Source organism: Protopterus annectens, chromosome 8.part0 (assembly GCF_019279795.1).
Source record: "Protopterus annectens isolate FY-2018-M chromosome 8.part0, PAN1.0, whole genome shotgun sequence".
NCBI lineage: Eukaryota > Metazoa > Chordata > Ceratodontiformes > Protopteridae > Protopterus > Protopterus annectens.
The window spans coordinates 1,091,124,544-1,091,148,929 of record NC_056741.1 but is presented as its reverse complement, the minus strand read 5'-3'; the positions used below and the strand labels follow the sequence as shown (position 1 = coordinate 1,091,148,929).

Sequence of the window (24,386 nt, the reverse complement as noted above, 5' to 3'; positions counted from 1 at the left end):
AAATGTTGAAGGTGTAATGGGGAAGGAAGAGGTATCTGGGAGCACATGTTCTCAGAATGCAATGAGTTGTTAGTCTTTAAAAATTCTGTACAGAGTAATCTGTCAGCAATACTGTGTCACCAAATGAGTGTAACTAAGGAAATGAGTATTTTGAGCTAGGATACAGTATCTGAATTGTCTAGGCATAGTAAGGCATTGTTAATTTTAATTCTTGTTGTTGCTGCTGCAAAAAGCAATTACTAGAAATGGAAATCAAAGTCTAAGCCAGCCATACTGGAAGTAATGAGTACCATAACAGAGATAAACGAGCAGGATATAGGACCTTTAGAAAAGGGTAGGACTAAATTACATTGAAAACATGGAAATTGTGGGAACATACATGCAAAAATACAAACTTAAGTTTGGCTATGTCACAAATGATAATTCAATAATACTGTTATTTTTAAGTTGTTTTGGTTTAATGAAACCCTCAAACAAAAAAAGTGCATATTAAGAATACCCACATCCCCTATTAACTTAGCACACACACACAAAACTATTTACCGTTGCAACAAATTAAGTTTAACCCTCAAGATAGGAAGAATTATCATTTGTCCAAAATTGGCTTCACCCACACACATAGCCTAATCTAAAATTAAAGTATTCCATGTTAAAGTGCATGTTACAGTCTGAGTTCCTACTTACACTGATTGCTGCCTGTTCTCTTACAGATGTGAAAATAATGTATATGCTTTCAGAAAACGCTATCTTTATTCCTAAGATAAAGTGGACTGGCTACCTTTAAATAAAACTGAATTGTGCACTGTTATATTATATATATTTAATTATTAAGGCTGCTGGGGATGCTGCTATCGGTTATCCACTTCTCTATAAATTCAGCCTTGATTATTTTCTAAACTGCTTGCCATTGTACCTTTAAAGTTCACATTTTCTTCAGCAAAGAATGCTCAGAACTCTCAAGAGTAATTGCATGCACCTGCAGACAACTTGCTCCTATGTAAAAGTAGTCAGCAATGAGAAGAAAACAGCTAAACTTTGTAAATGCATGAAATATTCTTTGTAAATTTCACTCAGAACAGAATGTGCATAATTCCCCTGGCCAACTGCCTTGAGCTGCAGATATCTTGTCTCTCATTGACAGCATATGCTAATAGAAAAAAAAACAAGCTAATATCTTTGCAATTGTTAGAAAGTTAGCAATTTTCATTGCTTTCATTATTATTTTTTCAAGCCTATTTGCTTACAGAGACTACATGTATAACTTAAGCCAATTACAATAATCTAGATATCCATCCATGTAAAAAAGGAAATTATTATATTAATATCTTCATAAAGTATAATCAGTAAATTTGCACACCCCACCCCCTTCCTCAGCAGCCCAAAATCACAGCATTACATTAACTTAAACTTGCTTCTTTTCAGCCTTTCCTATCATATTTATAGTGTAAAGCATTGTATTTCTTACAACTAAAAGTATGTACTTGTTGACTTTAATATTTTTAACAAATACAACAGTCACTGAAAAAAAAACTCTGCATTTAAAATACCACTCACTGCACACTAGACAAAATTGCTTTACAAAAGAACATGCAGTTTATATCATGAAATGTTTTATACAATTAGTAATAACTAACAGTTAGTAATAAGAACAAGCATTCCCCTTTAGTGTCCTTTTAAGAATTAATGACATAATGTGGGGTATATGCTTTACAGTTCATGCACAAGTTTAACAAAGTCAGTAAAAGTCCAGTCTATTTTTCCTTGCAAAGCCATATTTCACAAATATGACTGATGTTTTTTCTGTTTCTTATTTATGCATTAATATCAGTATTGCTGGTCTTCTTCTTGATCATGTCCATCTTCCAACAACAGACTTTGGTTTACATTCAATGTACTTCTGATTCTTCTAGTCAACTCCTGTGCTTTTTTCTGTGTTTTAAGCATTTTCCTTTTGAATATTGGAAAAGGTTTCACTGACAAAGTCTCTCCATGAGCTTTATTGTAAGAAGAATGAGAAGCCAATCCTCTTCTGCTTGCTGGCTCATTTTTTGTTGGACAAACATTATTTTCTATTTAGTTTATTCTGCATCCTTCCAGGAAAAATACCCTGAAGACAGCTGGATACAGCAGCTTGAATCTTACACCTGCCTCTTGACATTCCCAGATTGCAGGGATACATTTTGTCTTCTTCCTGACATACTTTGAATAAATATTTTCCATAAACACTCTGCCATCTCCAATTTTTAATTGTCCCTTCTGCCACAGTTTTGTCAGGATCAACTCTTTTTGCTGGTATGATTGCATCTTTACTAATGTAGTTCTTGGTTGCTTTCTCATGACCAGATTTGGAGCATGCACCTGATCTGCCCTTTCTATTAGCAAATTCTGCTGTGAAAAAAAAGTCCAAGTTCTTATTTGTGCTTTCATATAATTAATGCAATCTTTCCCTTCCAGTTTCACTGGTACAGCAGAAAATATCAGATTTTCTCTGTGTGCTGTCTTGTAACAGTACTTTTTGGAAGCATCTCTTCCCAAGAAGTCTCTTTCTCAGACAAACTTTTCTTCATTTCATCCTCTGATTTTTGCAGTTGTATCAGTTTATATGCATAGCTAGTTAAAGCTTACCTTTTTTCAGACTTTTGCTACTTGAGTTGATATATTCCTTTAATGTTTCATTTATTTTCATCCCCTCTTAGTACATTTGATTTATTTTTTTCTTCTGAATTCCTGGAAACTATCTCTTGAACCAAAGCTGAAGTTTGAACTTTTTTTTTTTTTGCTGAACAGCTGCAGGATTCTTTCCTGCCATTTTCTTTTCTCTTCACTTTTTCTGGTTGATTTTCTTTGAGGTTCTGCAAATTTCTTTTTTAGTGGCATGCAGGCAGTGCACTTACTAGTCAGTAACTGAATTGTAGCTATACTTTTATCTATACTGACAAGTTAACTGGATCCCTTTTTCTCATTTTCTGTTTTCACATTAAAAGAGCTGAAATTAAGCTGCTGATTGGTGTGCAGCCATCTTGGAAAACACTGGAGTAAGAATACTTTAGCAGTGAATGCATCTATACAGAAACAATTCATATAATCAAATGTTTATAATCTCAAACATGTTTAACACTGGCAAAAGTGACTGAAACTCATTTATCACTTCTGTCAGTGTTAAGTCTGTGTAAAATTGTGCACAGTGGGGTTGAGGAAGTTGCCCTTTCCTAATGTAGAACTATCTTGGAGTTGATATATATAATTAGCAGAAGGCTTGCTTCCCTGCAAAAACATAGGTGCTTTGGCTTTCAGTCTTTCTGGGTTGATCATTAGCCATTTGAGATTTGTGTACTGTGCTGTTTAGAAGCACATCTGTCTATACATACATATATATTTTATTTTGGAATAAGATTGCTTAAGTAGAGTACATGTCTATATAACCATGAATATACTTGTATACACACACACACACACACACACACACACACACACACACACACACACACACACACACACACACACACACACACACACACCTGCAAACAGTACATTAAAATCAAACCTCTGTAACATGTTGTATACATAAAGTTTAAAATATGCAATGCATATGTTTGCTTCTTTTAACTGACTAAGAAATCCATTATATTACATTTGGTTGATGGCAGGAGGTGACAATAATCCTTTTTTTCTTTCTGCCCTAAGTTTCTTAGAATATTTTACCTTAGACCACAATTTGCTGATGAGCTGTTATTATTATTATTTTTTGTCTTTAAGCAGTTCATATGTCTGCTGCTCTGCACTGAATGGCCATCTCTGCAATTTAGTGTAACAGACTTTGTTGAAATAAAATGTTGTTATTCGTATTTGTAGACTGGAGAATGTAGAATTTGACAAATGTTTACAAATGTTGCTTTCTCCTTTTGAGTCTGTTTAGTAAATTAAGATTTTTGTTTTACAGCTACTACTGCTGGCCAGCTGTTTCATCAGATGTCAGTTTTCATTAGCTTCATTCAACTAGTGAAGGCTCATTCAGCCTTTACTCACTAAATCACACCTTATGCCATGGAATTCAAAATTAAAAATAAATAAATAAATAAATAAATGAATAATATGTATTTTATCATTATTTTTTTACAGCAACCTTGAAACACATTAAGCTCTGTGTTCAAAGTTCACATTTTTAGGCCTTACTTGAATCTTCAAAGTGTCTGCCATAATTCTGGGACCATAATCTTATGTTTCAAGTACATGCTGATGAAAATATCAGCCATCAGTACAGTGATGAGCTGTTTAACACAGAAAACATACAGCACTATAAAATTCCAATAAACTGAACACACACTGTGACCTGTAAAGTTACAGCCAACAGAGCTCTACAGAAAAAGTGAAGAAAAAATTGTGAAGAATAGTCAATGAGATAGTTTGGTGTGAAATTTTAGCTATAGATGCAGTGGAAGAAAGTGTACTGAAATCCATAAATGTCATAAATATATTTCAACCTTTTCTCTTAAAAACATTAATGGCTACATTTTTCAAATTAGGAAATGTTAAAAAAATTCTTATTAGTATAAATGTAGTTCTATTCCAGGGACTGTCAGCCATACATAGAAGGGTCTCTAAATGCTTATAGGGATATAGGGAGCTACAAGGTCTCCCTTACTAGGATGCAAATATTTAATATTTTAATAAATTTACATATATACAAATTTGTTTCTAGTACTTATTTTGTACAGACACAACAGTGTTCGTAAGCCATGTTTTTGATTTCACACATGCCATGCTGTTCACTTTGGCTTGCTTTCTGTGACTCTGTTAAGCATTCATGTTTGACAAGAGCAACACATTATCTCAATGTTATACAGGAAAGAAGGACAATTTGTTAACATTCGATAACCATGGAACATAATGCAGATTTAGCTAGGTTCACATTATGTTTGTCCTGTAGGGGAAATCCTGTGAAATGAATGGCAGTAGTAACTTTCTTTCTAAAAAGACCATATTTTTGCTTAACTACTTTCAAATTCAAAACATGACTCTGCAATTATATGACAACCTAACACAAATTTGTGTTTTAGATGAAATAATTATGCTGGGATCACTGACCTTTGAGATGTCAACCATAGCATTAACTTGATCTTGAAGCTTCCGCTGCTTTAGTCTTACCTCCTGGAAACTGAAACATAAAGTTGTGGCTGCCATGAGTTAGTCAGAAAGCATAAATCAATCAATCAATCAATTAATAAATCACTCAGTCAACCAATTATATTTTGAGCCACCATAATGCTATTATACCCTTCTGACAGCATTCTTTATTTATTATATATTTGTATCACAAAAGTCATGCTAGAATTCTTGCAGGGCAGTGCTGTTCTGTGAATAGAGTTGAATCTAAAAGTCTTGGTTTGAAATCTTGATATCACATACCCTGTGGCTTTGTGTATATATGCCCTGAATAAAGACTTTCATGTTTCATGCCTTCCATCTTAAACAATACATAACCCCTTTACCTATTATGTTATGTTCCATTTTACTTGGTGCCCCCGTCCTCCTCTATAAATGATAGAACAAAGTGCTGAGAAGGTAATGTCTTTACATGGCTTTATACCCAGATGTAACTCAGAATGAGCAACTAAGATGATTTTCCTAAAGGCAACCTCTTGTATGACTGTTGTCTTTATTTGTTGTTAAAAAAACTCTCCCATGAGACAGATTTAGCTGAAAGGGCTGCTGTGCAATTGCAGAACATTTATTGGCAGTTAAACATTCTTAGAAAATCTCAGTCTGAACCCAATGTGGGTGCATTTCTTTCCCCTGAAATCAGCAGGCATTTACCTACTCCTAAATATGTATTATTTGTAATTTGTAGTGCCATTCTTCAAGTTTTTGAGAGAGTTTGCTCCTTCTCAAATTGGACTCGAAGTTAAAAAGGACTGACAAAGAGTATAAAACATGTGAACCCTCCCTTAGGCTTAGGTGGCTGGGGGTTATTGTACCTAAAACGTAATAATCTCTGCAGCTAATCAGCCTGATTGTTTTGTTTTCTTTTGTTTCCTTTTTGACATTAGATGGTGCACCATGGTTACTGTATACACTATTCAATAACTGTTTATACTGCTACTACTGGAAATTCAAAAAGTGTTAATCTCTTTAATAACTTATGATTTTGCATTTTATTTATAAATACATTTATGCCTGTTTACTTTGTTAATAACAGTAATCATAAATAATAATTATTAAGTTATTAAAAAGACACTGGTAGTTATAAATAGTTCACTAAACTGCCAAGCTAACTCTAAAACTTTCCTGATATCTCATACACTAAGATGAAGAAAACTACCTTGCCTTGCTAGAATGCTGGCAGACAGTACTAGAACTTAAATTGTGCGGTAAAGTCACCCATTTTATTTTTACGGTTATTTAAAGCAGAACTTAAATTTTTGAGTCTGTTAAATTCCATCTTAAACTATGAAATAACTCATGCTGGATTGATTTATGCAAGTAATCTCCCATCTTTTTCCATAATCACCTTCCCAGGTCACTTGCCAGTGATCTTCCATCTTTTTCCATAATCACCTTCCCAGAGTCACTTGCCAGTAATGTTCCATCTTTTTCCATAATTGCCTTCCCAGAGTCACTTGGACTAGTGACAGCAGCTGCCTTCTGTAATGAGCCCTGGAATCATGAAATAGCAGGCTGGTGGAGGACAGACTTAGCAACACCATGACTGCTCTGTATTCCTGTAGAATGATCTGGATTTTCCTATGGATGTGGCTTGATCTGAAGCTAGCTCTTAAAGGCATTGGAAGGGACAGAGAGAGAGAGAGAGAGAGAGAGAGAGACAGACAAGTTGAGTGTAGCACTGACAGCTATGCTGTTGCACGTATTCCCTTCCAGGCAAAGAAGGTTGGGCAGGGAACTGAAGAAAAGCTACCTTTGACCTGTATACTAATATTTTCCAACAGCACTAACGTATTATCAATGTATACTTAGTGAATAGTGGCAAAAAATTGAAATATAGAAATATACACTAAACCATTCATATGGAGGACAGATGGGAATGAAGAGTCTTAAAAAAGCATTTTAGCTATGAATTTTCATGGATTTGAAAGACCAAAACTAAGGTATAATTACCCTTATCTCTAAATGCTTGTTCTAAAACAACCATTGCTCTAATGAAATGTGAATTTTGTAGTTGATGATGCCTTGCTTTAACTATTTAAACATGATAAACCAGCAGTAAAACAAGCTTTATGCACATAACTATGCAATGAGATGCTAAATAAATTAACATTTAAAAGCTGTAATGTACAGATGCTTTTAGGATTTAGAGCTTACAGATTTTCACCTTTTTTTACTTTTATGAAACTTTCATAAAAACTTTATTTTGCTTACACATTGCTTTCCTTACATTGTCTTGGTGTGTTAAGGGGGAATATTGTAAAAACTAAACAAAACAAAATAAAAAAAACGAAAGATAATGTGCTAATAAGGAAGCATATAAAACTATGGCACAAGTAAAACCACAGTTCACCAAGTTTGTTCTTGAAACATGTTGAAATTGAATTAATACGAAACTTAATATCTTCCCCCACAGTACAAACATGTATCTGTATTGATGGATTTCTCATTTTATCCCTGCAGTTCATGATTTTGTTGCCTAATACTCTGACCTACGTAATACTGTATGCTGCCCTCCACACCTTCCAAATGATAATGTTACTTTCTTCCTTTCTGAAAGTTCTGTCTGGCAACATACATTTATTTTCCATTTTCACCACTATCTCGGTGGAATTCCTTAAACTCCACATGAGATACCCATTATTAAATCTGAGATAAACACTGTAGGAGAAAAAGGGTTAATTAGAATAGGATGCAATGACACACATATTGCACTGTTACTTTACTATTTTAAGAATGTGTGCTGGTCTCTTGTATTCCATTTGTTATGTTTCTTACATATGTACCATTCGGTGGCATGGCTGTTTAGAGATAACAGTGCTATAAAAGGCAGTGATGAGTCATATAAACAAACCGTCATCTGTTTTGCATCATTCACAGAAAAGTTTTAATGCATACATCCCCTGACCCAGAGACAAGAGCTTACTCACAGCTGTATTGCAGTCAGGAGATTCCTCTGATGTTTCCGAATCTTGGCAGTGTCCCTCTTCATCATCAACCGGTTGTGTTTATACAGCAACCAGCTCTCCCGTAGGACATTGGCTGCAGCATTTCTGATCTAGATGACACAAAAGGAAAGGTAAGGTTGCAGGTGATTCCTGTTCATTTCTCTCTGTAACATCCTATTATGAGATCCTGTCCAAGACATCCCATCCCCCAGCAGACACCAAAACAGAACTGTGACAGTTCCTGAGACATTTGCTACTGTTTCCTAAAGAGGTTTTGTGAATGGTCCTCTGTGACATGCTGATAGGTGTCAATGTGAAGAGATTGTTTCCTACAAATGCTAGATTTAGCCTTTTGTCACACGTTAAAAGGAAATTAATGTGTCTGCCAAGGAAACAGAATCAAATGTTTTACTCATCTATTTATTACTTGTGCTTTACAATCTGAAATGTTTCTAGAGCAATATTTTTTGTATATTATTAAGATATTTGCTGTTAATATTTGACTGTGTTGTATCTCTACCACAGAACACAAAGAAACTGACAAAAAAAAAGAAGGCATAGTGCTGCATAACATAAATGCAAATATTTGCAAAGTACCTGTTTTGAAGTTAACACTGGCCCTCAGGATAGTGGACCAGTACTAAACGCTGACTCACAGTGCCTGGATTGGAAAGTTTAATCCTGACCTCCAGTACTGCTTATATGTGGAATTATGTGTGCTCTGCTATATCTGTCTGTGTTTTCTCTGGGTACTCCCGTTTCTTCCCACTTTCTAAAACATGGTGGTTATTTGTCTACACTGAATTGTCCCCCAATGCATCATATTTAACTCTGTCCTTGTAGTCCTGTAGTGGTTGGCAAGGGCCCATGAACCAGCTCAAAAAAGAGTCAACAATAAGGGTCTGCAAAAATCAAGTTTAATTTCATATTTACAAATCTGCTTATTGGCCAAGCAATGATATAATCAATAAAACATAAAACATATATAACACAAATAAGTCATCAAATATGGACATTTCAAAGGTAAATGAGACAACAGTTATCAACAACCATCTTATTTTTACAGACTGAGTATGTATACATAAAGGACAAATAAGAAATTAATCAAAGGCTATCTGAAACAAATGGGATTAAGGGACGTGTTAAACTTGCTGAGTGTAGGGCTATCTTGCCTCCATCCAGGAAGTGTATTCTAAAGAGAGGGACTTTGATATGCAAAAGATCAAACCCCATGTAATTTAATCTGCTACTGTGGAACCACCATCATCCTCTATAAGGTAGAGTGGAGAGTGCAGGCAAGGCAGTAAGACACAAGCAGTTCCTTCAGATGGGGACCCATGTTATGTAAGTATGGGCATTGGTCAGCCAGCCCAGAGTCAAGGAAGAACCATACTTTGTCCTGAACCTTAGTTATTGTGAAGAAGAAGGCTGAGAAGGCTCATTTTGGTGCAAAAGAAGACAGAGGTGGTGTCATAGTTTGATGAAGGGACACTAGAACTGGTGGTACTGCTTTTCCTTGTATGACTGGAGTGAACTGAAATCCCCCCAAGAAAATAAAACATTACGGACCAGCACATACCGTATGATGCCAGAACATCCTGTAGAGGATGATAAAACCAACCAACCTGGTATTCCTCTCAAAAAAGTTCAGTTACTGGACAACTAGTTAAACACTCAAAGTCCGCATAACATTTAGCCTGACAAGCCTGGTCTGCAAGGCTATGGAAAGTATCATCATGGAACTTATAAACAATGACATTGGTAATCTCCAAACTCTGGATCCCACCCAGTTCAGGTTTGTAAAAGGCAGATCATGTCTCCTAAATCTTATAGACTTCTTTGAAGTGATCACGAAAGTCGTAGTTGAGGGTAAGGTGGTTCACACAGCCTATCTAGATCTCGCCAAGGCTTTCAACACCATCCTCCATTCTGGAATTATAGATAAACTCACTAAACTAGGTATAAATCCCTATGTCACAAGATGGGTTTCCAACTGGCTCACTGACAGAACCTGCACTGTGAAAGTAGCAGACTCCAAATCCAACTTCAGACCAGTGACAAGTGGAGTACCACAGGGTTCAGTCCTGGGTCCTCTCCTGTTTGGTATCTACTTCTCTGAACTACAGGCCAACACAGAAGGTCTTTGGCTAATGAAGTTCACAGATGACTGCAAACTAGGAGCCATAATCAAAACTCCTAACGATGTGGACATCCTACAAAAGGGCCTCACTGAGACAGATGCCTGTTGTCAAAGCCGTGGCCTCAAGCTCAATGTCAAAAAGTGCATTGTCCTCCCTTTTGGTAAAAACTCTGTACCCATGAACTACCACATAGGTGGTAGTCTACTTAACACTGAAAGTGTGATAAGAGACCTTGGGACACAGGTGGACAGTAGTCTCTTCTTTGATAATCACATCACCACAGTAGTCAGGAAGTCCTTCTGCATGGCACACCTCATCACAAAAGGTTTCTCATCCAGGAAAAAATAGGTCATTGTTCCCCTATACTCATCACTCATTAGACCCATTATAGAGTACAATGCCCCTTTTGGTAAGTACCTCACAAGACATATACAACAACTGCAAAGGCCACACAAATACCTCACAAAGAGGATTACTGGCCTCAAACAGATGCCCTACACAGACCATCTCAAAAAACTCCAGCTTTACTCCGTCGCATATCGCCTACTCAGAGGCGATCTCTGCCTAACATACAAAGCTATGTCAAACCCAGAGCTGTTGGACATGCTCCACTTAAAGAAATCCCAATCCGTCCGAGCTACATGCTCTAGGGACCTAAACCTTGTCAGCACAATAAACAGAACATGCTGGAGGGATAGATTCCTGTCCCAGAGACTTCTCATATTCTGGAACAAATTACCTATCTAAATCAAACAAAGCTCTTCATTAGCACTCTTCAAGAAAAATACTGATAATTGGATGGGAGATAGGAAATTCACCCCGGGGATCACTTCTATGGCTCTGCTCGACAGGGGCACAGGAAAATAATTTTCTTGGGTGGCAAAAGCCAGAGTACCTTTTGGCTAGGCTTACATAGGCCCTAGGGCCAATAGCCTAGTACCTACCTATGAACCAATGAACCTATGTAGATGGAGTCCACCACTAAGATGAAGGCTTGAAAAACAGTGTAGCTTGGTGATGGGGAAAACCATTTAATAGACATGAGGAATAAGGTCAGATGAGCAGTGATTACTTTCAACCTGATGCTGTTATGTAACCAGTGGAATATTTACAGTTATTAATTTTTATTAACTCTTTGGCTATAGGGAGGAATGTTGCCAAAGTTTATTTCTAAGTAAATCCTGTGACCCCCAACTGGTTAATTTGCTTGGTTCCATTCACAGAGCATGTATCTGGTTGTTAAATATGATATTAAAATGTAGTTCAGTAGCTTTGTAGTTCCATGTTTGTTATAACTAAGCTCCACTGTTCTCTTTAATATGCATAAGGACAAATACCTACAATGAAGGCCATATGGTGAATTCTAGTGATAACTGAGAAATGTAGATATTTTGTAGAAATCCTCCAGCTACCAGAAGGAGAATAAATTATGTGTGCATGTTCATATGTTGATGGTGATGATACGTGTCCAGCAGTTAACAAATCAAATGCATAAATAACTGAAAAGAAATATGCTATCACATCTTACTGGCGGTGTTCCTTTGAACAAGGTCATCCTAGGCTTCTGCTCCTTGTGATGTCACTAGGCTGGTTACAAACAGTTTAGGAAATAGCAGTGAAGACAGTAGTAATGTATTCTGTAACTTCATTTATGCATATAGTGCTTATGGGTCAGTATCTCACACTGATTTCTCCATATCTTTGACTAATGTGCCTCAATAACCCAAACATATGCCACTGCCCATTCTGTTGATGTTCATTTGGCACTATAAATAATATGGATGTCATTATAGTTTTACTAATATCAGACTCTGTAGTGATAATCGTTTCCTTTTTTCTGCTTGTAATAAGCTGTCGCAGGCTCTTTGTCCAACACATCCCATTTTCCTTGTCTGATAAGACAGACTGTCAAAATGGTCAGGGGTGCAAACAAACTGTGATATCTGTCATATTTGTAAAATAATGAAATACCTTTTTTGGCTCTTTCAATCCCTTGATGACCAATACGTCTCTCCCATCCTGCCAGTCAGCTCATGTGTTCCCCTGGAAGATGAGAGCGTTACAACACATTTGGGAATAAGAGGTTACTGGTTTGTGATGAGGTCAGTGCTGAGCTCCACTAGGGGAACTGATTTTTTGGTTTCTTAAGTCCATCAGTTCCCTGTCTGAATGCCTGCATTGTACAAAGGAATGATGTACAATGACTGTATATGACGGGTGTGTCTCTCACATTTTGAGAGGAACCTCTCAACCTCATAACACAAGAAATCTGGACAAAGCCAAAAATAATGTGGGGAACAAAGGCCCCACATCAGGGACAAATTTTAAATATTGAGCCTACTTAGAAAGTTGTTAGAATAAAAGGCTTTTATACATTTTCTGAAGGATATGGAGTCTGAAACTTAAATATCTGTCATTATTTAGTGAATTCAATCTTCACTGATTTTCCAGATGACAGTAAGTTTTATGAGGAATGGACCAAAAATATGAGGCAAAAATCTGGACAGTCTGAAAATCTGGATAGTTGAGAGCTGTGGAGGTGTCCCCCTCATTTACTCTGCACACTTTAAGGCAAAGAACCTCTAGTAATGCTTGGTCTTCACTGGGATTTAACAGGAATTTTGTACTTTTGGACATATTCCCCACATCTTCCCTCAGGGTCTGCTTTGCCATTCCTCTCTGTCTCTCTTCGTCAGCCAGCTCCTCCAGCCTGCAAGCTGTTAATTAAACCCAGGTCAGTGGGGCCATAGTCAGGGCTCTGTCTATCCATACCATGAAGATGGCTAGTAACATAAGTAAAGCTGATACATGAGGTAACGTAAATATGAAAATTGTGATGTCCCTAGCATATGAGCCAATATAGTAACACCTTTCATTAGCTGGCAGGGTGGGTGCTTTACTAATTTTGGAGATGATATTATCAGTCTTTGTGTAGTAGCTATGAATAGGGATGCTTGGCATCTCAGTACTGACAAAACCCAAAATATCTAATTTCTGTAAATAATATCCTTGATTTCTACCCAGCCTTATTGTACCATTTTGGCACTTATTGTAAATCTCCAATTCACCCTTCTAAATCCTACCAGATCAGTTCATGAACTCCTCTGAAGGCAAAGTTGTACCCAGTCTAGCAAAAACACCTGAAGCCTAGAGGTAACAATTACTACTAAGAGGTTAAAATTTCAAAATACAAATAAACAAGTAATTATATATTTACTCGATTATGATATCCCAAGAATTGAAAAGAAGTACTTTAAATGGCTCACTTTTTCAGAGATGTGATAGTGATCCTTTATGAAATACCTGCTTTGTGTACTGCATGTCCATCATAAAGTTGTGCACGTGCTTCTCTGCTTTGTTCAGTTCCAGCTTCTTTGCTACAACAGCAACTAGAAGTGCAGTGCAGCTAACGCCCTGTCGAAGAGGAACAAAACAACAGTAAGTAACACAACCTTACCACTAATAACGAACGTCTAGTTACACATTACCTAACGGAATTGTGAAAAAGGCTGCATTTCCCAAAAGACACTAACAGAATGGCATACCAGGCTTATAACATTGTCTGCCTAACTGACCCAGAAAGTCATCTGGTGCATTTTTGGACATATTCCTGTGATCTTTTTAAAACAGACTGTATTGCCTAATATTTCCGGGTCACACTGCCTGCCCATGATTATGAAAGGGATACAACAGTGATTGTTTTCTACTTCTGATTTTAACTGTAACTAAATACTTGTATAATTCTTGACTTGTTGTTGGTATGACTTTATTTTTTCTGTTAAAAGAGACCATCCCAGTTTCTGCCTAAGCTTTTTTTAAAATAATACACCACATTTCACATAATCAGGAATAAGTAAAATTAAAACACTGAAAATAAAAATGTTTCTGGGAATGCATCTCACTGTCTTAACTGTTACCTCCAAATTGGTCAGTTCAATGGGTTAAAGATCAGCTGGAACAAAAAGATATTGCTGAGGAAATATTTTATCTCAGTCATCTCCTAAAATATTAATCATGCATTAAAAACATACTCATGAATCATTACTGCTTAGTTCCAAGCATAACAAAGCATAAGCCAAGCCGGCTGACTTTTCTAACTGGCATGTTGGTCTAAAATAACGATACCAGTAACAAAGCTGTGCTTTAACAACCACATATTGACCAAAGAAAGTAAGAGTGCCAAGTCTGAACAAAAGCAGAGTTTTGTCTTCACTTATGTTTGGGAGTTACACAGAATACACAGTGGGGATATCTTCATTTCCAGTTATACGACCTGTATAACTCACTGTTGCTTACCTGCAACACAGCCCATATGACAGATGGAAGTCAGTCATTTCATTTATCAATATGTGTTTAACAACAACTTAGTTTTATGTTGGACCATCACTGACACCTAGTTCTGTGACACAGCAGTTTACAACTGGATCGCTAATTCTACTGCTTGTTGCACTTGGAGACAATCATACTTATTAAAGGAGGGTATGAGGGCGAAGCACTCCACAATAACTTCTTATTGTGTATTATTAAAAGTGGAAGTGTGTAATTTGACAATCATAGCTCTCAACCAATCAGGGATAAATCTTTGAAAAATCAAGAATAAATCCAGAAATAATTCGGGACAATCAGAGACACTTAAAATATTAGTACTATTAACTTGAAACATTGTCAGAATAAGAGAATATGAATTAATATACATTTTCTGAAGTAAAAGAAATGTATGACTCTAATTATTGTCTTTACTAATTGTAATTCACCACGTTATCTGCAAAACTCACCAATTTTAGGTGGGATTAAGAGAGACGGAGCTAACAATTGAGTGAAACTCACAGACATCCCTGAAAATCAGGGAAAATTGAAAGGTATGAAATCCCAGATGGTGACTTGTCATGTTGGGAAACATGGTGCTGAAGCTTCAGCAGCATTAAGTTCAGTTTCAGCATACTGATTTACAGTAAATACTCAGACAGCACAACTGAAATCAGTCTGGTACCAGCACCACTAAACTATTGGGAGGAGTTGCATTATACGGTGTGTAGCCTTGAGCTTGGCATGTAAGAAGCCCATGCCAGAAGCTGCATAATTTAAAAGTGATGGTAATGGGTAACATATGTTGCTTGCATGTCCACTGATGCAGCTTTAGGATCTAATTTCACCATGTCAAACAGCTGACTTTGAATACACTGCACTGGTGGTAGGAGTGGTTATGGGGAATACACTGCACTGGTGGTAGGAGTGGTTATAGGGAATACACTGCACTGGTGGTAGGAGTGATTATGGGGCAGCTCAGCAGCAGCAGAAGGACCTTGCCATTTAAACAAGAGTTGGTACAATTCTAGTATTAGCTTGGTCACTAGAAGTGAGTGTAGGTCTTGAGATCAAGGTCAACAGGAAAGGGGAATAGTACACCTCCAATGGAACTTGTAGAATATGTTTGACACCAACACTGGCTTTGGCACCTGCTTGTTTCCTTTCTTTCAAAAGATGAACAATGCAAGATATCAAGAAATTCCAGGCTACTAGCATGTCATTCAACCTGCCAGAGGCCATATGCCTAAATATTAGGAAGTCACACAAACTCAGGTGTGACATACAGATGACTTAAGGCATCTTATTGTTAGTATGCATGAGTAAGGGGTCTAAGAAGACAGGGAGTCAGTGTGCAGGGACTAGGGATGCTGAAATAAAAGCTTAGCGTGACTGCTATATTGAGTGCCTCCTGGTTGCAAAGTTAACAAGTCTATTAAAAATACTGCTATATTGGATTCTTAAATGCATTTTAGTTATAAAATTACAGAATAGCAGGTAGAATGTCATAGAAACTTACTTCATTATCAGTTGAAAAATAAAAGAGCAATGAAGGTGTCTGGCCTTTTAACATACTCAGTACCTTATGCAAACTTACCTGTAGTACAACCCAGTCATGGCAGCATGAGCATTCTGCTGATTTTGTATCCATGAAAGATACACTTGTATACCTCTCCTTAATGGCTTGCACTGCTGGCAGCTATCTAGTTTGTTTATTCACAAATCCTCCCTTGACATTGAGAATATAATAGCATGGAAAGAAAAAGACAGCAGCAGCCATAAGAGAGGCAGATACATTTCTGAGACAGCAGAATATGGAGGAAGTCATTCTTTTACACTGAGGGCATGTTTCAAATATTAGATCCCATTCAATATGTGAACTCTTTCTTGTGATTCTATATTGCAATTGGTTGGAATGCTTTGAGAAACGATTCAGGCAGGTTCCAGAACACGAAAACTCCTGAAGCCAAAATGACCAAATTGAATCTTTTAAGAAAATTGAAAAAGAGTTATACAGAAACTTCACAGCTTCTGAGCATTTTTCTTTCTTTTATTTTTTTAAGTTAAAAAGTGGACCATTTCTTCTTAAACCCTTTACAGCTACGTCCTAGGCTACAGGTATAAATATGACATTATATATGAAGCGTTTATTTCAGTTAGTCAACTAGTCTGCTCTTGTGAGGTGGAGCAGAGCTGGAATAACCAGAGAAAGCCCCATGCTGACACAGGAAGAACAATTTCACAAAGGCAGTGACCATGATATGAGCAATGAAATACAGATTCAGAGATGTAAGGCAGGGGTGTTATTACTGAGCTAGACATCCCCAGACCCTGGGCTAGGAGGCAGAGAGATCTTATCACAGGTAAAAAATAAAGAGCAAAGTAAACATGTGCTGAGTTTTAGGTCAGCTCCATTGAGGAGATTGACAAAGCTCAGACATTGACACATTTGACCCAGGGCAGAATAGAGGTCTGGGTGCAGGAAGAGCAGACTGCTGAGAGAGAGAAATGAAGGGGCTGCTCTCCATGGGTGGAAGAATAGGGATGTTTATCTTAGGGATGTCCAGTCTGCTAAAGTTTCCTGATGGAGGCTGGGGGATCTAACAAGAAGCATCTGCTTCGAAGGGGACAGAGCTGGCTGCAAGCTTATGTCACTCCGAGGAGACAATGACAGCCCAGTGCATCAGCTGCTCTGTCAGAGAACAAATTAGTACACTTCTCATTCTACAGAATCTTCTGCATAGATTGTCTGATGATTCTGTAGTACTTTTTGATAACCCCAAACATTCCCCGAGGTAATTGTCTCTAAATGCCCTATATACTTGAATAAGACCTCCTTTTAGGTATCTGTAAGAAACACTGTACAAGTTCATATAGTTTAGTCTTTTATAATAACTTACATTTTCACATCCATGGATGCCCTTGGTATATTTTTGCTGTACTCCCTCCAGTTTACTCATACTTGTTTTCTTATAGGGTTTCCATAGTGTTATTCCATACTCAAGTTTGGGTCTAATGTAACTAACAAACAATGACTTTATCAGTTTTGAGTTCCAAGAGTTTATAAATCTTTTTATACAACCTATAGATTTATAACTATCATTAACCAATTGGCTGATATGATTAGAAAAAAACTCATAGATGAATCTACCCATACACCCAGGTCCTTAAATGAGTTTACAGTTTCAATCACTGTGTGCTGTATTAAATATTCACCTTTCAGTTTATGTCTCCCAAATCTCATATGCTTAATTTTTTATGTATTTAACGGCATATTATTCTCCTGTGTTCAAATAGTCAATTTAGTCAAGTTATTTTGCAGACATGCCTTATCTGTAATACATGTAATCAGTTTTACCCAATTTCAGGTCATCTGCATATAGACTGTAGAACACTTCACATAAAAAATTTAGGTCTAAAAGATACAATCTAAACAAGTAAGGGCCTAGGACAGATCCCTGCAGGACACCCTAACTGTAACCAAGGATTTCACCTATCTAGTTGCTGTATGATACTTGACATGTCCTATTTGTAAGCCATGCAGCTATCCATCTTATCAAGAGAACATCAATACCTAGTTGTACTAATTTATTGATCAGTGTTTTGTGTATGACCCTGTTAAATGCTAAAGTTAAATCTATATAAATTACATCACAGCACAATTTTTCATTCATAGCTGTTATTATATTGTTATAGAACAACATGTTACAGGTGGTAATAGATCTGTTTTCAACATATGGATGCTGATATATGGTTTCAAGTTCCAAACTATCCAGTTCTGACAATAACTTGTCCAATATTACCTTCCCATTATTTTTCCACATCATGAAAATAGATTTAAGGGTCTTTATGACTCTGGGTTTGTCCTACTCCCCTTTCCCTTGAAGACAGGTTTAATAAGCGCATGTTTCCAGTCTTGAGGAATCTCCCCATATTTATATGACCTAGTGAATAATAGATATAATGGTACCGTATGTTCTTGCTGAAGTGTTCTCAGGTCATTGTTACTAATTCCATCTCCTCCCTGCACTTTGTTTGGATCCAGTTTCTGCAGTTCTTTTTCAATATAATCTAATTTGATTCCAGTACCTGGGGCTACCTAAATGTCACTAGGACAACTTATCACCCCTTTTGTGGAGCTAAACTGTTTTGCATAAGATTTTGTAAATATGTCTATAATCTGTTGTGTCTGAGAATAAATTTTAGAATCTGCACACAGTTTATCAATTTGTGTACCTTTACTCTATCCACACCTTATGCATTTATAAAAAGGTTTCCTATTATGGTCAATATCTTTATATAAATTTTCTTCAAAATTTTCTTGATCTTGTCTCACACTATGCTTAATCTGTTTGTCCAGCTTGTTTATTTCAGTTTTCAAAGTTGTAGTTTGACATCTCTTCTACTTCTTATATTTTAGTCTCTCACCTTAATCAAATATCTTGTTCTTATGGAAATATATCCCCCGATGTTGTATGACTAAATTCTGATGATAAACATTTTTTTTTTATTTTTTGCACTCAACCAATTTCTCTTTCAAAACTTGCATCAACTGTTAAATTTTCAACCTGACAAAAATCCTGACTAGTGTTTGTCAAATATTGCAAAATATCTGCTGCAAAAATTATCTTCCTAGATCTTTACAAATGCATGCCATCCTGTCTGAACACACGTGTGCCCAAAACTAGGCTTGGATGCACTACACATTTCCATTTTTTAAAACAGGACATTTTTTCCATGCAGGTATTTGCCCCAAAAATCTTTTCATTCACAATGACCTGACTAGCCTTTCATAGGTTCATAGGTTCATACTAGGCTATCTGTCCTAGGGCATTTATAAGCCTAGCCAGAGTGTGTTTGGCTTTCGCCACCCATTTTAAATAAAATTTGCTATGCCCTTTTTTGAGGTTAGTATATTGTGCCTCTGTCTAACAGTGACACAGAAGTGATACCCGGGGTAAACCTACGATCCCCCATCCACTCATCAAGATTCCTCTTGAAGAGAGTCAATGAGAGACTCTGCCTATCCTGGACTGGAATTTTATTCCAGAGTGAAGGGAGCCTCTGGGTTATGAATCTGTCCCTCCAGCATGTCTTATTTATTTCAGTGCTGAGGTTCAAGTTTCTCGATCGCGTAGCTCGATGGGATTTGGATTTTCTGAGGTCCATTAATTCCGGGTTGGACATGGCTTTATACGTCAGGCACAGATTGCCTCTGAGCAGGCGGTATGCCACTGAGTAGAGCTGGAGTTTCTTTAACCGGGCAGCATATGGCATCTGTTTGAGCCCTTTGATCCTCTTGGTGAGGTACTTTTGGGGTCTTTCCAGTTGCTGCAGGTGTCTGGTAAAGTACATCCCAAAAGGGGCATTGTACTCAATTATGGGCCTGATGAGGGATGAGTAAAGAGGCATGATGACCTCCCCTGATATAGATGTGAATCCCTTCATGATTAGGTGGGCTATATAAAATGTTTTTCTAACCACTTTGGCCACGTGGTTGTCAAATGAGAGATTGCTATCAACTTGGGTCCCCAGGTCCCTAATTACTTCTTCCATACTTAATGGATTACCACTTATGTGGTAATTTGTGGGCACTTTGTTTTTGCCAAAGGGGATGACTATACACTTTTTGGCATTTAGCTTGAGGCCATGGCTCTGGCACCAGTTGTCTGTTTCTATGAGGCCTTTTTGGAGAATGCTTGTGTCGGCTGGAGAGTCGATTATGGCACCCAGTTTGCAGTCATCTGCAAACTTGGTCAGCCACAGTCCTTCCATGTTGGCCTGTACCTCTGAGAAATATATACCAAACAAGAGAGGTCCCAGGACTGAGCCTTGTGGGACGCCACTTGTAACTGGTTTGGAGTCTGACATGGCTCCAGCAATTCTAACCATGTGGGTTCTGTCCTTGAGCCAGTTTGCAACCCATCTAGTGACATAGGGGTTTATATTTAAGCTGGTGAGCTTATCTATAATGCCCAAGTGGGGTATTGTATCGAAGGCTTTTGCGAGGTCCAGGTAGGCTGTGTGGACCACCTTCCCCTCGTCAATGGCCTTGGTGACGGTTTCAAAGAAATCAACCAGGTTTAAGAGGCAGGATCTGCCCTTAACAAAGCCGAACTGGGTAGGATCCAGTGTCTGTAGGTCCCCAGTATCTTTATTTATAAGGTCCATGATGATCCTTTCCATAGCTTTGCAGACCAAGCTAGTCAGGCTTATGGGGTGATAGTTTCCAGGATCCGTTGAGGCACCACCTTTTTGGAGAGGGACCACCATTGCTGTACGCCACTCTTTGGGTACATATCCTGTAGTAAGGCTGAGATTGAACAGTAGTTTTATGTTTGGGTTTAGCTCTTCTTGGAGTTCATGTAGGATGCAGCCCAGGACACCGTCTGGTCCCATTGATGCTGTGTTTTTTGCTTTGGAGAGGGCGGCTCTTACCTGAGCATCTGAGATGTCAGGGGGGCAGCACTCTTCTGGGATAGATATTTGCCCTTTTGGTGGGGAGGGGGGGGGGGGTTGCGCTGAACCTGTCAGTTAGGATGTTGACAATGTCTGTGGGTTCGGTGTATTTTTTGTAATTTTGGACTAATTCTGAGCATATCTGGGAATTCCCACCCAGGTTCCTAACATAACTAAAGAAAGCCTTGTGATTATCCTTAGTGTCCTGTGCAATTTTTCTCTCAAAGCTGACCTTAGACAATTTTATGAGTGTCAGTAGTTTTTTGCTAATACTGATCAGAGATGCCTTCCCTTTTTGGGATTTTGCTCTATCATGTAGGGGCTTCCTCCTTCCATTGTATAGTTTGTTTATGGCTGGCGTCCACCAGACAGGATGTCTGCCTTTGGAGGACTGGGTCTTGGTTTTATTTGGGATTGCATGATCCATGCATTCCTGAAGGTGTTCATAGAATGCGTTTATAAAGGATTCTGCGGTCTGGGCCGTATTTTCCACAGGCCCGGGGGCTTTGAAGGATTCCACCTCGGTTTTGAGGAGTGTGAAATTTGCTTTAGAGAAGTTTTTCACTGTGGTTTTCTGGGCAGGGGTGGAATCAGGATGTGAATATCCAGTGAGATTAGTTTATGGTCTGCTCTTACCAGTGAGGGATACACTTCTGGTCTGGAGCATAGAGTCCCCATGTTGGTGATGATCAGGTCCAGTATGTTTTCCCCTCTTGTGGGAGTGGTAACAAGTTGTTCCATAGCATTTGAGTTTATAAATTCTAGGAACCTTTGGGCTAGGGTGTTGGAACTAGAGTAATGCTCACAGTCTATGTTTGAGTAGTTGAAGTCGCCCAATATAATGGTGTTTGGAGAGACCTTCATATTTTCCAGTGTTCTCAGGAAGGCCGAGTGGGGTTCCTGGGTTTGGGAGGGTGGTCTGTAGCAGGCTATAAACTGGGAGGCAGTTTTACTCACTGTTAGTTGCACATGGATAGTCTCTGATGCTTCGTGCTGTGCCACCAACCTGGAGGTGTGGGTATCTTTGACGAATATTGATACTCCCCCTCTTTTTGTGGTTCGGTCCAAGTTTTGGGGCCAAAAAGCATGGTATGAGGTATAACCTGGTAGTGCTGGGGTGCTCTCGGGATCCTTGAACCAGGTTTCTGTTACTGCACAGATATCGATGTTCTCCATGCTAAGGAGAGTTTCAAGTGCATGCATCTTGAGGTTTAGACTTCTGGCGTTGAGTAGCACTACTCTTAGTTTCTTATCCCTTGTGATACCTGTGGAGGTGGGTTTGTCTTTTGAGCCTTGCCTAAAAAAGGCACTATAGGGGTAGCAGGAGCCTTTGCCAATATCCGAAAGCCCAGGGGTGATAGGTGCAAGCCATCCCTAGCGAAGCATCATGGCTTGTCGAGCATGTCATCCCAGGCTGACAGGCATTGGATCCCCTTTGAATGACACTAATACTTAAGCCAATTGTTGAAATTTATCATCTTGTCTTCATATTGTGGCATCATTCTTGGTGAGGGTAAGATGCTACTCAAGGTCAGGGTCATACCGGCCTGGGCTACATGCTCAGAGAGCTCCTCTATGTCTCTTTTCATGTAGTCCAGGGAGGTATGTCTCAGGTCATTCACACCAGCATGGACAATGGCTGAGTCATATTTGTACTTGCCTTGGAGTGACCTGAGTGCTTGTGTTATGTGGCGGATCCTAGCGCCCAACAGGCAGCTCACCATGACCTTCTCCTTGTTCAGCCTGGTGAGCGGGACGTCAGTGTGCCTGACGATAGAGTCACCTATTACAAGTATATCAGGTGTGTTGTTTAGCTAGGTTTCTATAGGTGATTTGTGAAACATATGTCCTAACACTATCTAAGAGGGCTGTCAGTTCCCTACTAACAGTCAGAGAATCCTTGCAGATGACATCACTTGTACCAACATGAATAAAAACGGATCCTTACTTCCTTCCATTAAGGCATTTGAAGGCTTGTCATCTTCTATTTTTGCTCCAGGCAAGCATAGCACTATTTGATATTCATCATCTTTTCTGCAATAATAAGTATTGGTTCCTCTAAAAATTAAATCTCCAATTACAAGAAGCCATCTCTGAAGAATCTTCAGCTTCTAATACAGTAGTATCTGCTCTATCAATTGTTACGAAGGATAGATCTTCATCACTATTAGTCTTATTAATCCCACTGTTTTCATTGTATATTAAATTCTCATCCAGCTGGTATTGTAAATCCACAGCTTGAGCCATGTAGTCAACATCTGTCTTTCTCTTTTTTCTTACAGTAATGTTCTTCAGTCCTTCCACGTTCAGTTTTGATTTCTTCCTTTTCACCTGCCCCTTGCCACTTTTTTCTACATTCTCTGTTGAAAGAATTATGCCTTTTTCTATAGACTGAAGGTTTTCTGATAGCAAAATATCAACATTCCCTGTAACCTGTGTGTTGCATAACAAAGCACTGCCCTTTTTAGTATGTATTCTCTTTCCTATAGTCATTAATCAGTTTGTTTTTCTTCCTTGTTATTTATTGGGAACTTCTTCCTTTCTTTCTTTTTTTGTTTCCTTCTAAACAAACTGGATCCACAGATTGCTGAATATTTGCATCCAGAATTTCAAAGTTGTCAGGGGCATCATCTTGTTTCATAGGGTTTGAATGATCTTTGCAGAGAATAGCTGCATCATTTCCTAAATGTGTTCTATTTGTTCTATGCCTAACATTATTTAGTTCATCAGTCCAGTCATTAATATATGAAACAACAGTTCTCCAAGCCATGTCAATTGCACAGGTACAATCATCATCATCAAGTCGAGATTTTCTTCTAATAATGGTAAGTACGAAAACGATCCAACATCTGACACGAGGAACACAGATCGCCAGTGTTATCAGCTGTTACCTTTAAATATGCATAGCATTTATTACACTGTACAAGATACTTGTGCATTAGAAAATCAGTAATTGCATATTCATTTAAGGAATCCATATTCAGCTTTAAATGAATAAAAATATTGCAAAAGAAAAGAATAATCAAAATCAGTAACCACAGAATTCAAAGAGAACTTAAATCAACTTCTATGACAAAAAAAATCACACCAGCAATATACAACTAAAAAATAAAGTAAATGCAGTAAAGTTGTTCTGACCATTCATGTTCTGCAAGCCAGACAAAAGTTGTAATTCCTTTCTTCCAGCTTGTCTGTGTAAAACCTATCTCTTTCTAACAACCAACAGTGAAACAGTGAAATTAAAGGTAAAACAACAAAATCTGAATCAAAGTAAATTTTGTCAACAAGCTATCCCTTCCTACCTACAAACAATAAAAAAAAGTGATAACAAATAAAATATAAATTCAAATAAAACTTCTCTTACCAGTTAACT

The 24,386-nt window shown here is 37.9% G+C and overlaps 1 protein-coding gene across 2 annotated transcripts in view; it reads right to left on the bottom strand.

Moving 5' to 3' along the window:
• Positions 1–24,386, bottom strand: part of KCNN4 (potassium calcium-activated channel subfamily N member 4) — a 785,842-nt gene that overhangs the window by 60,740 nt on the left and 700,716 nt on the right. For both annotated transcript variants that reach the window (XM_044080550.1, XM_044080551.1), the window contains exons 6-8: positions 13,553–13,663; positions 8,091–8,218; positions 5,086–5,155 (exon numbers count right to left, since the gene is read on the bottom strand). In XM_044080550.1, coding sequence (XP_043936485.1) covers positions 5,086–5,155; positions 8,091–8,218; positions 13,553–13,663 — 309 coding nt within the window. The remainder of the gene's footprint in view (positions 1–5,085; positions 5,156–8,090; positions 8,219–13,552; positions 13,664–24,386) is intronic.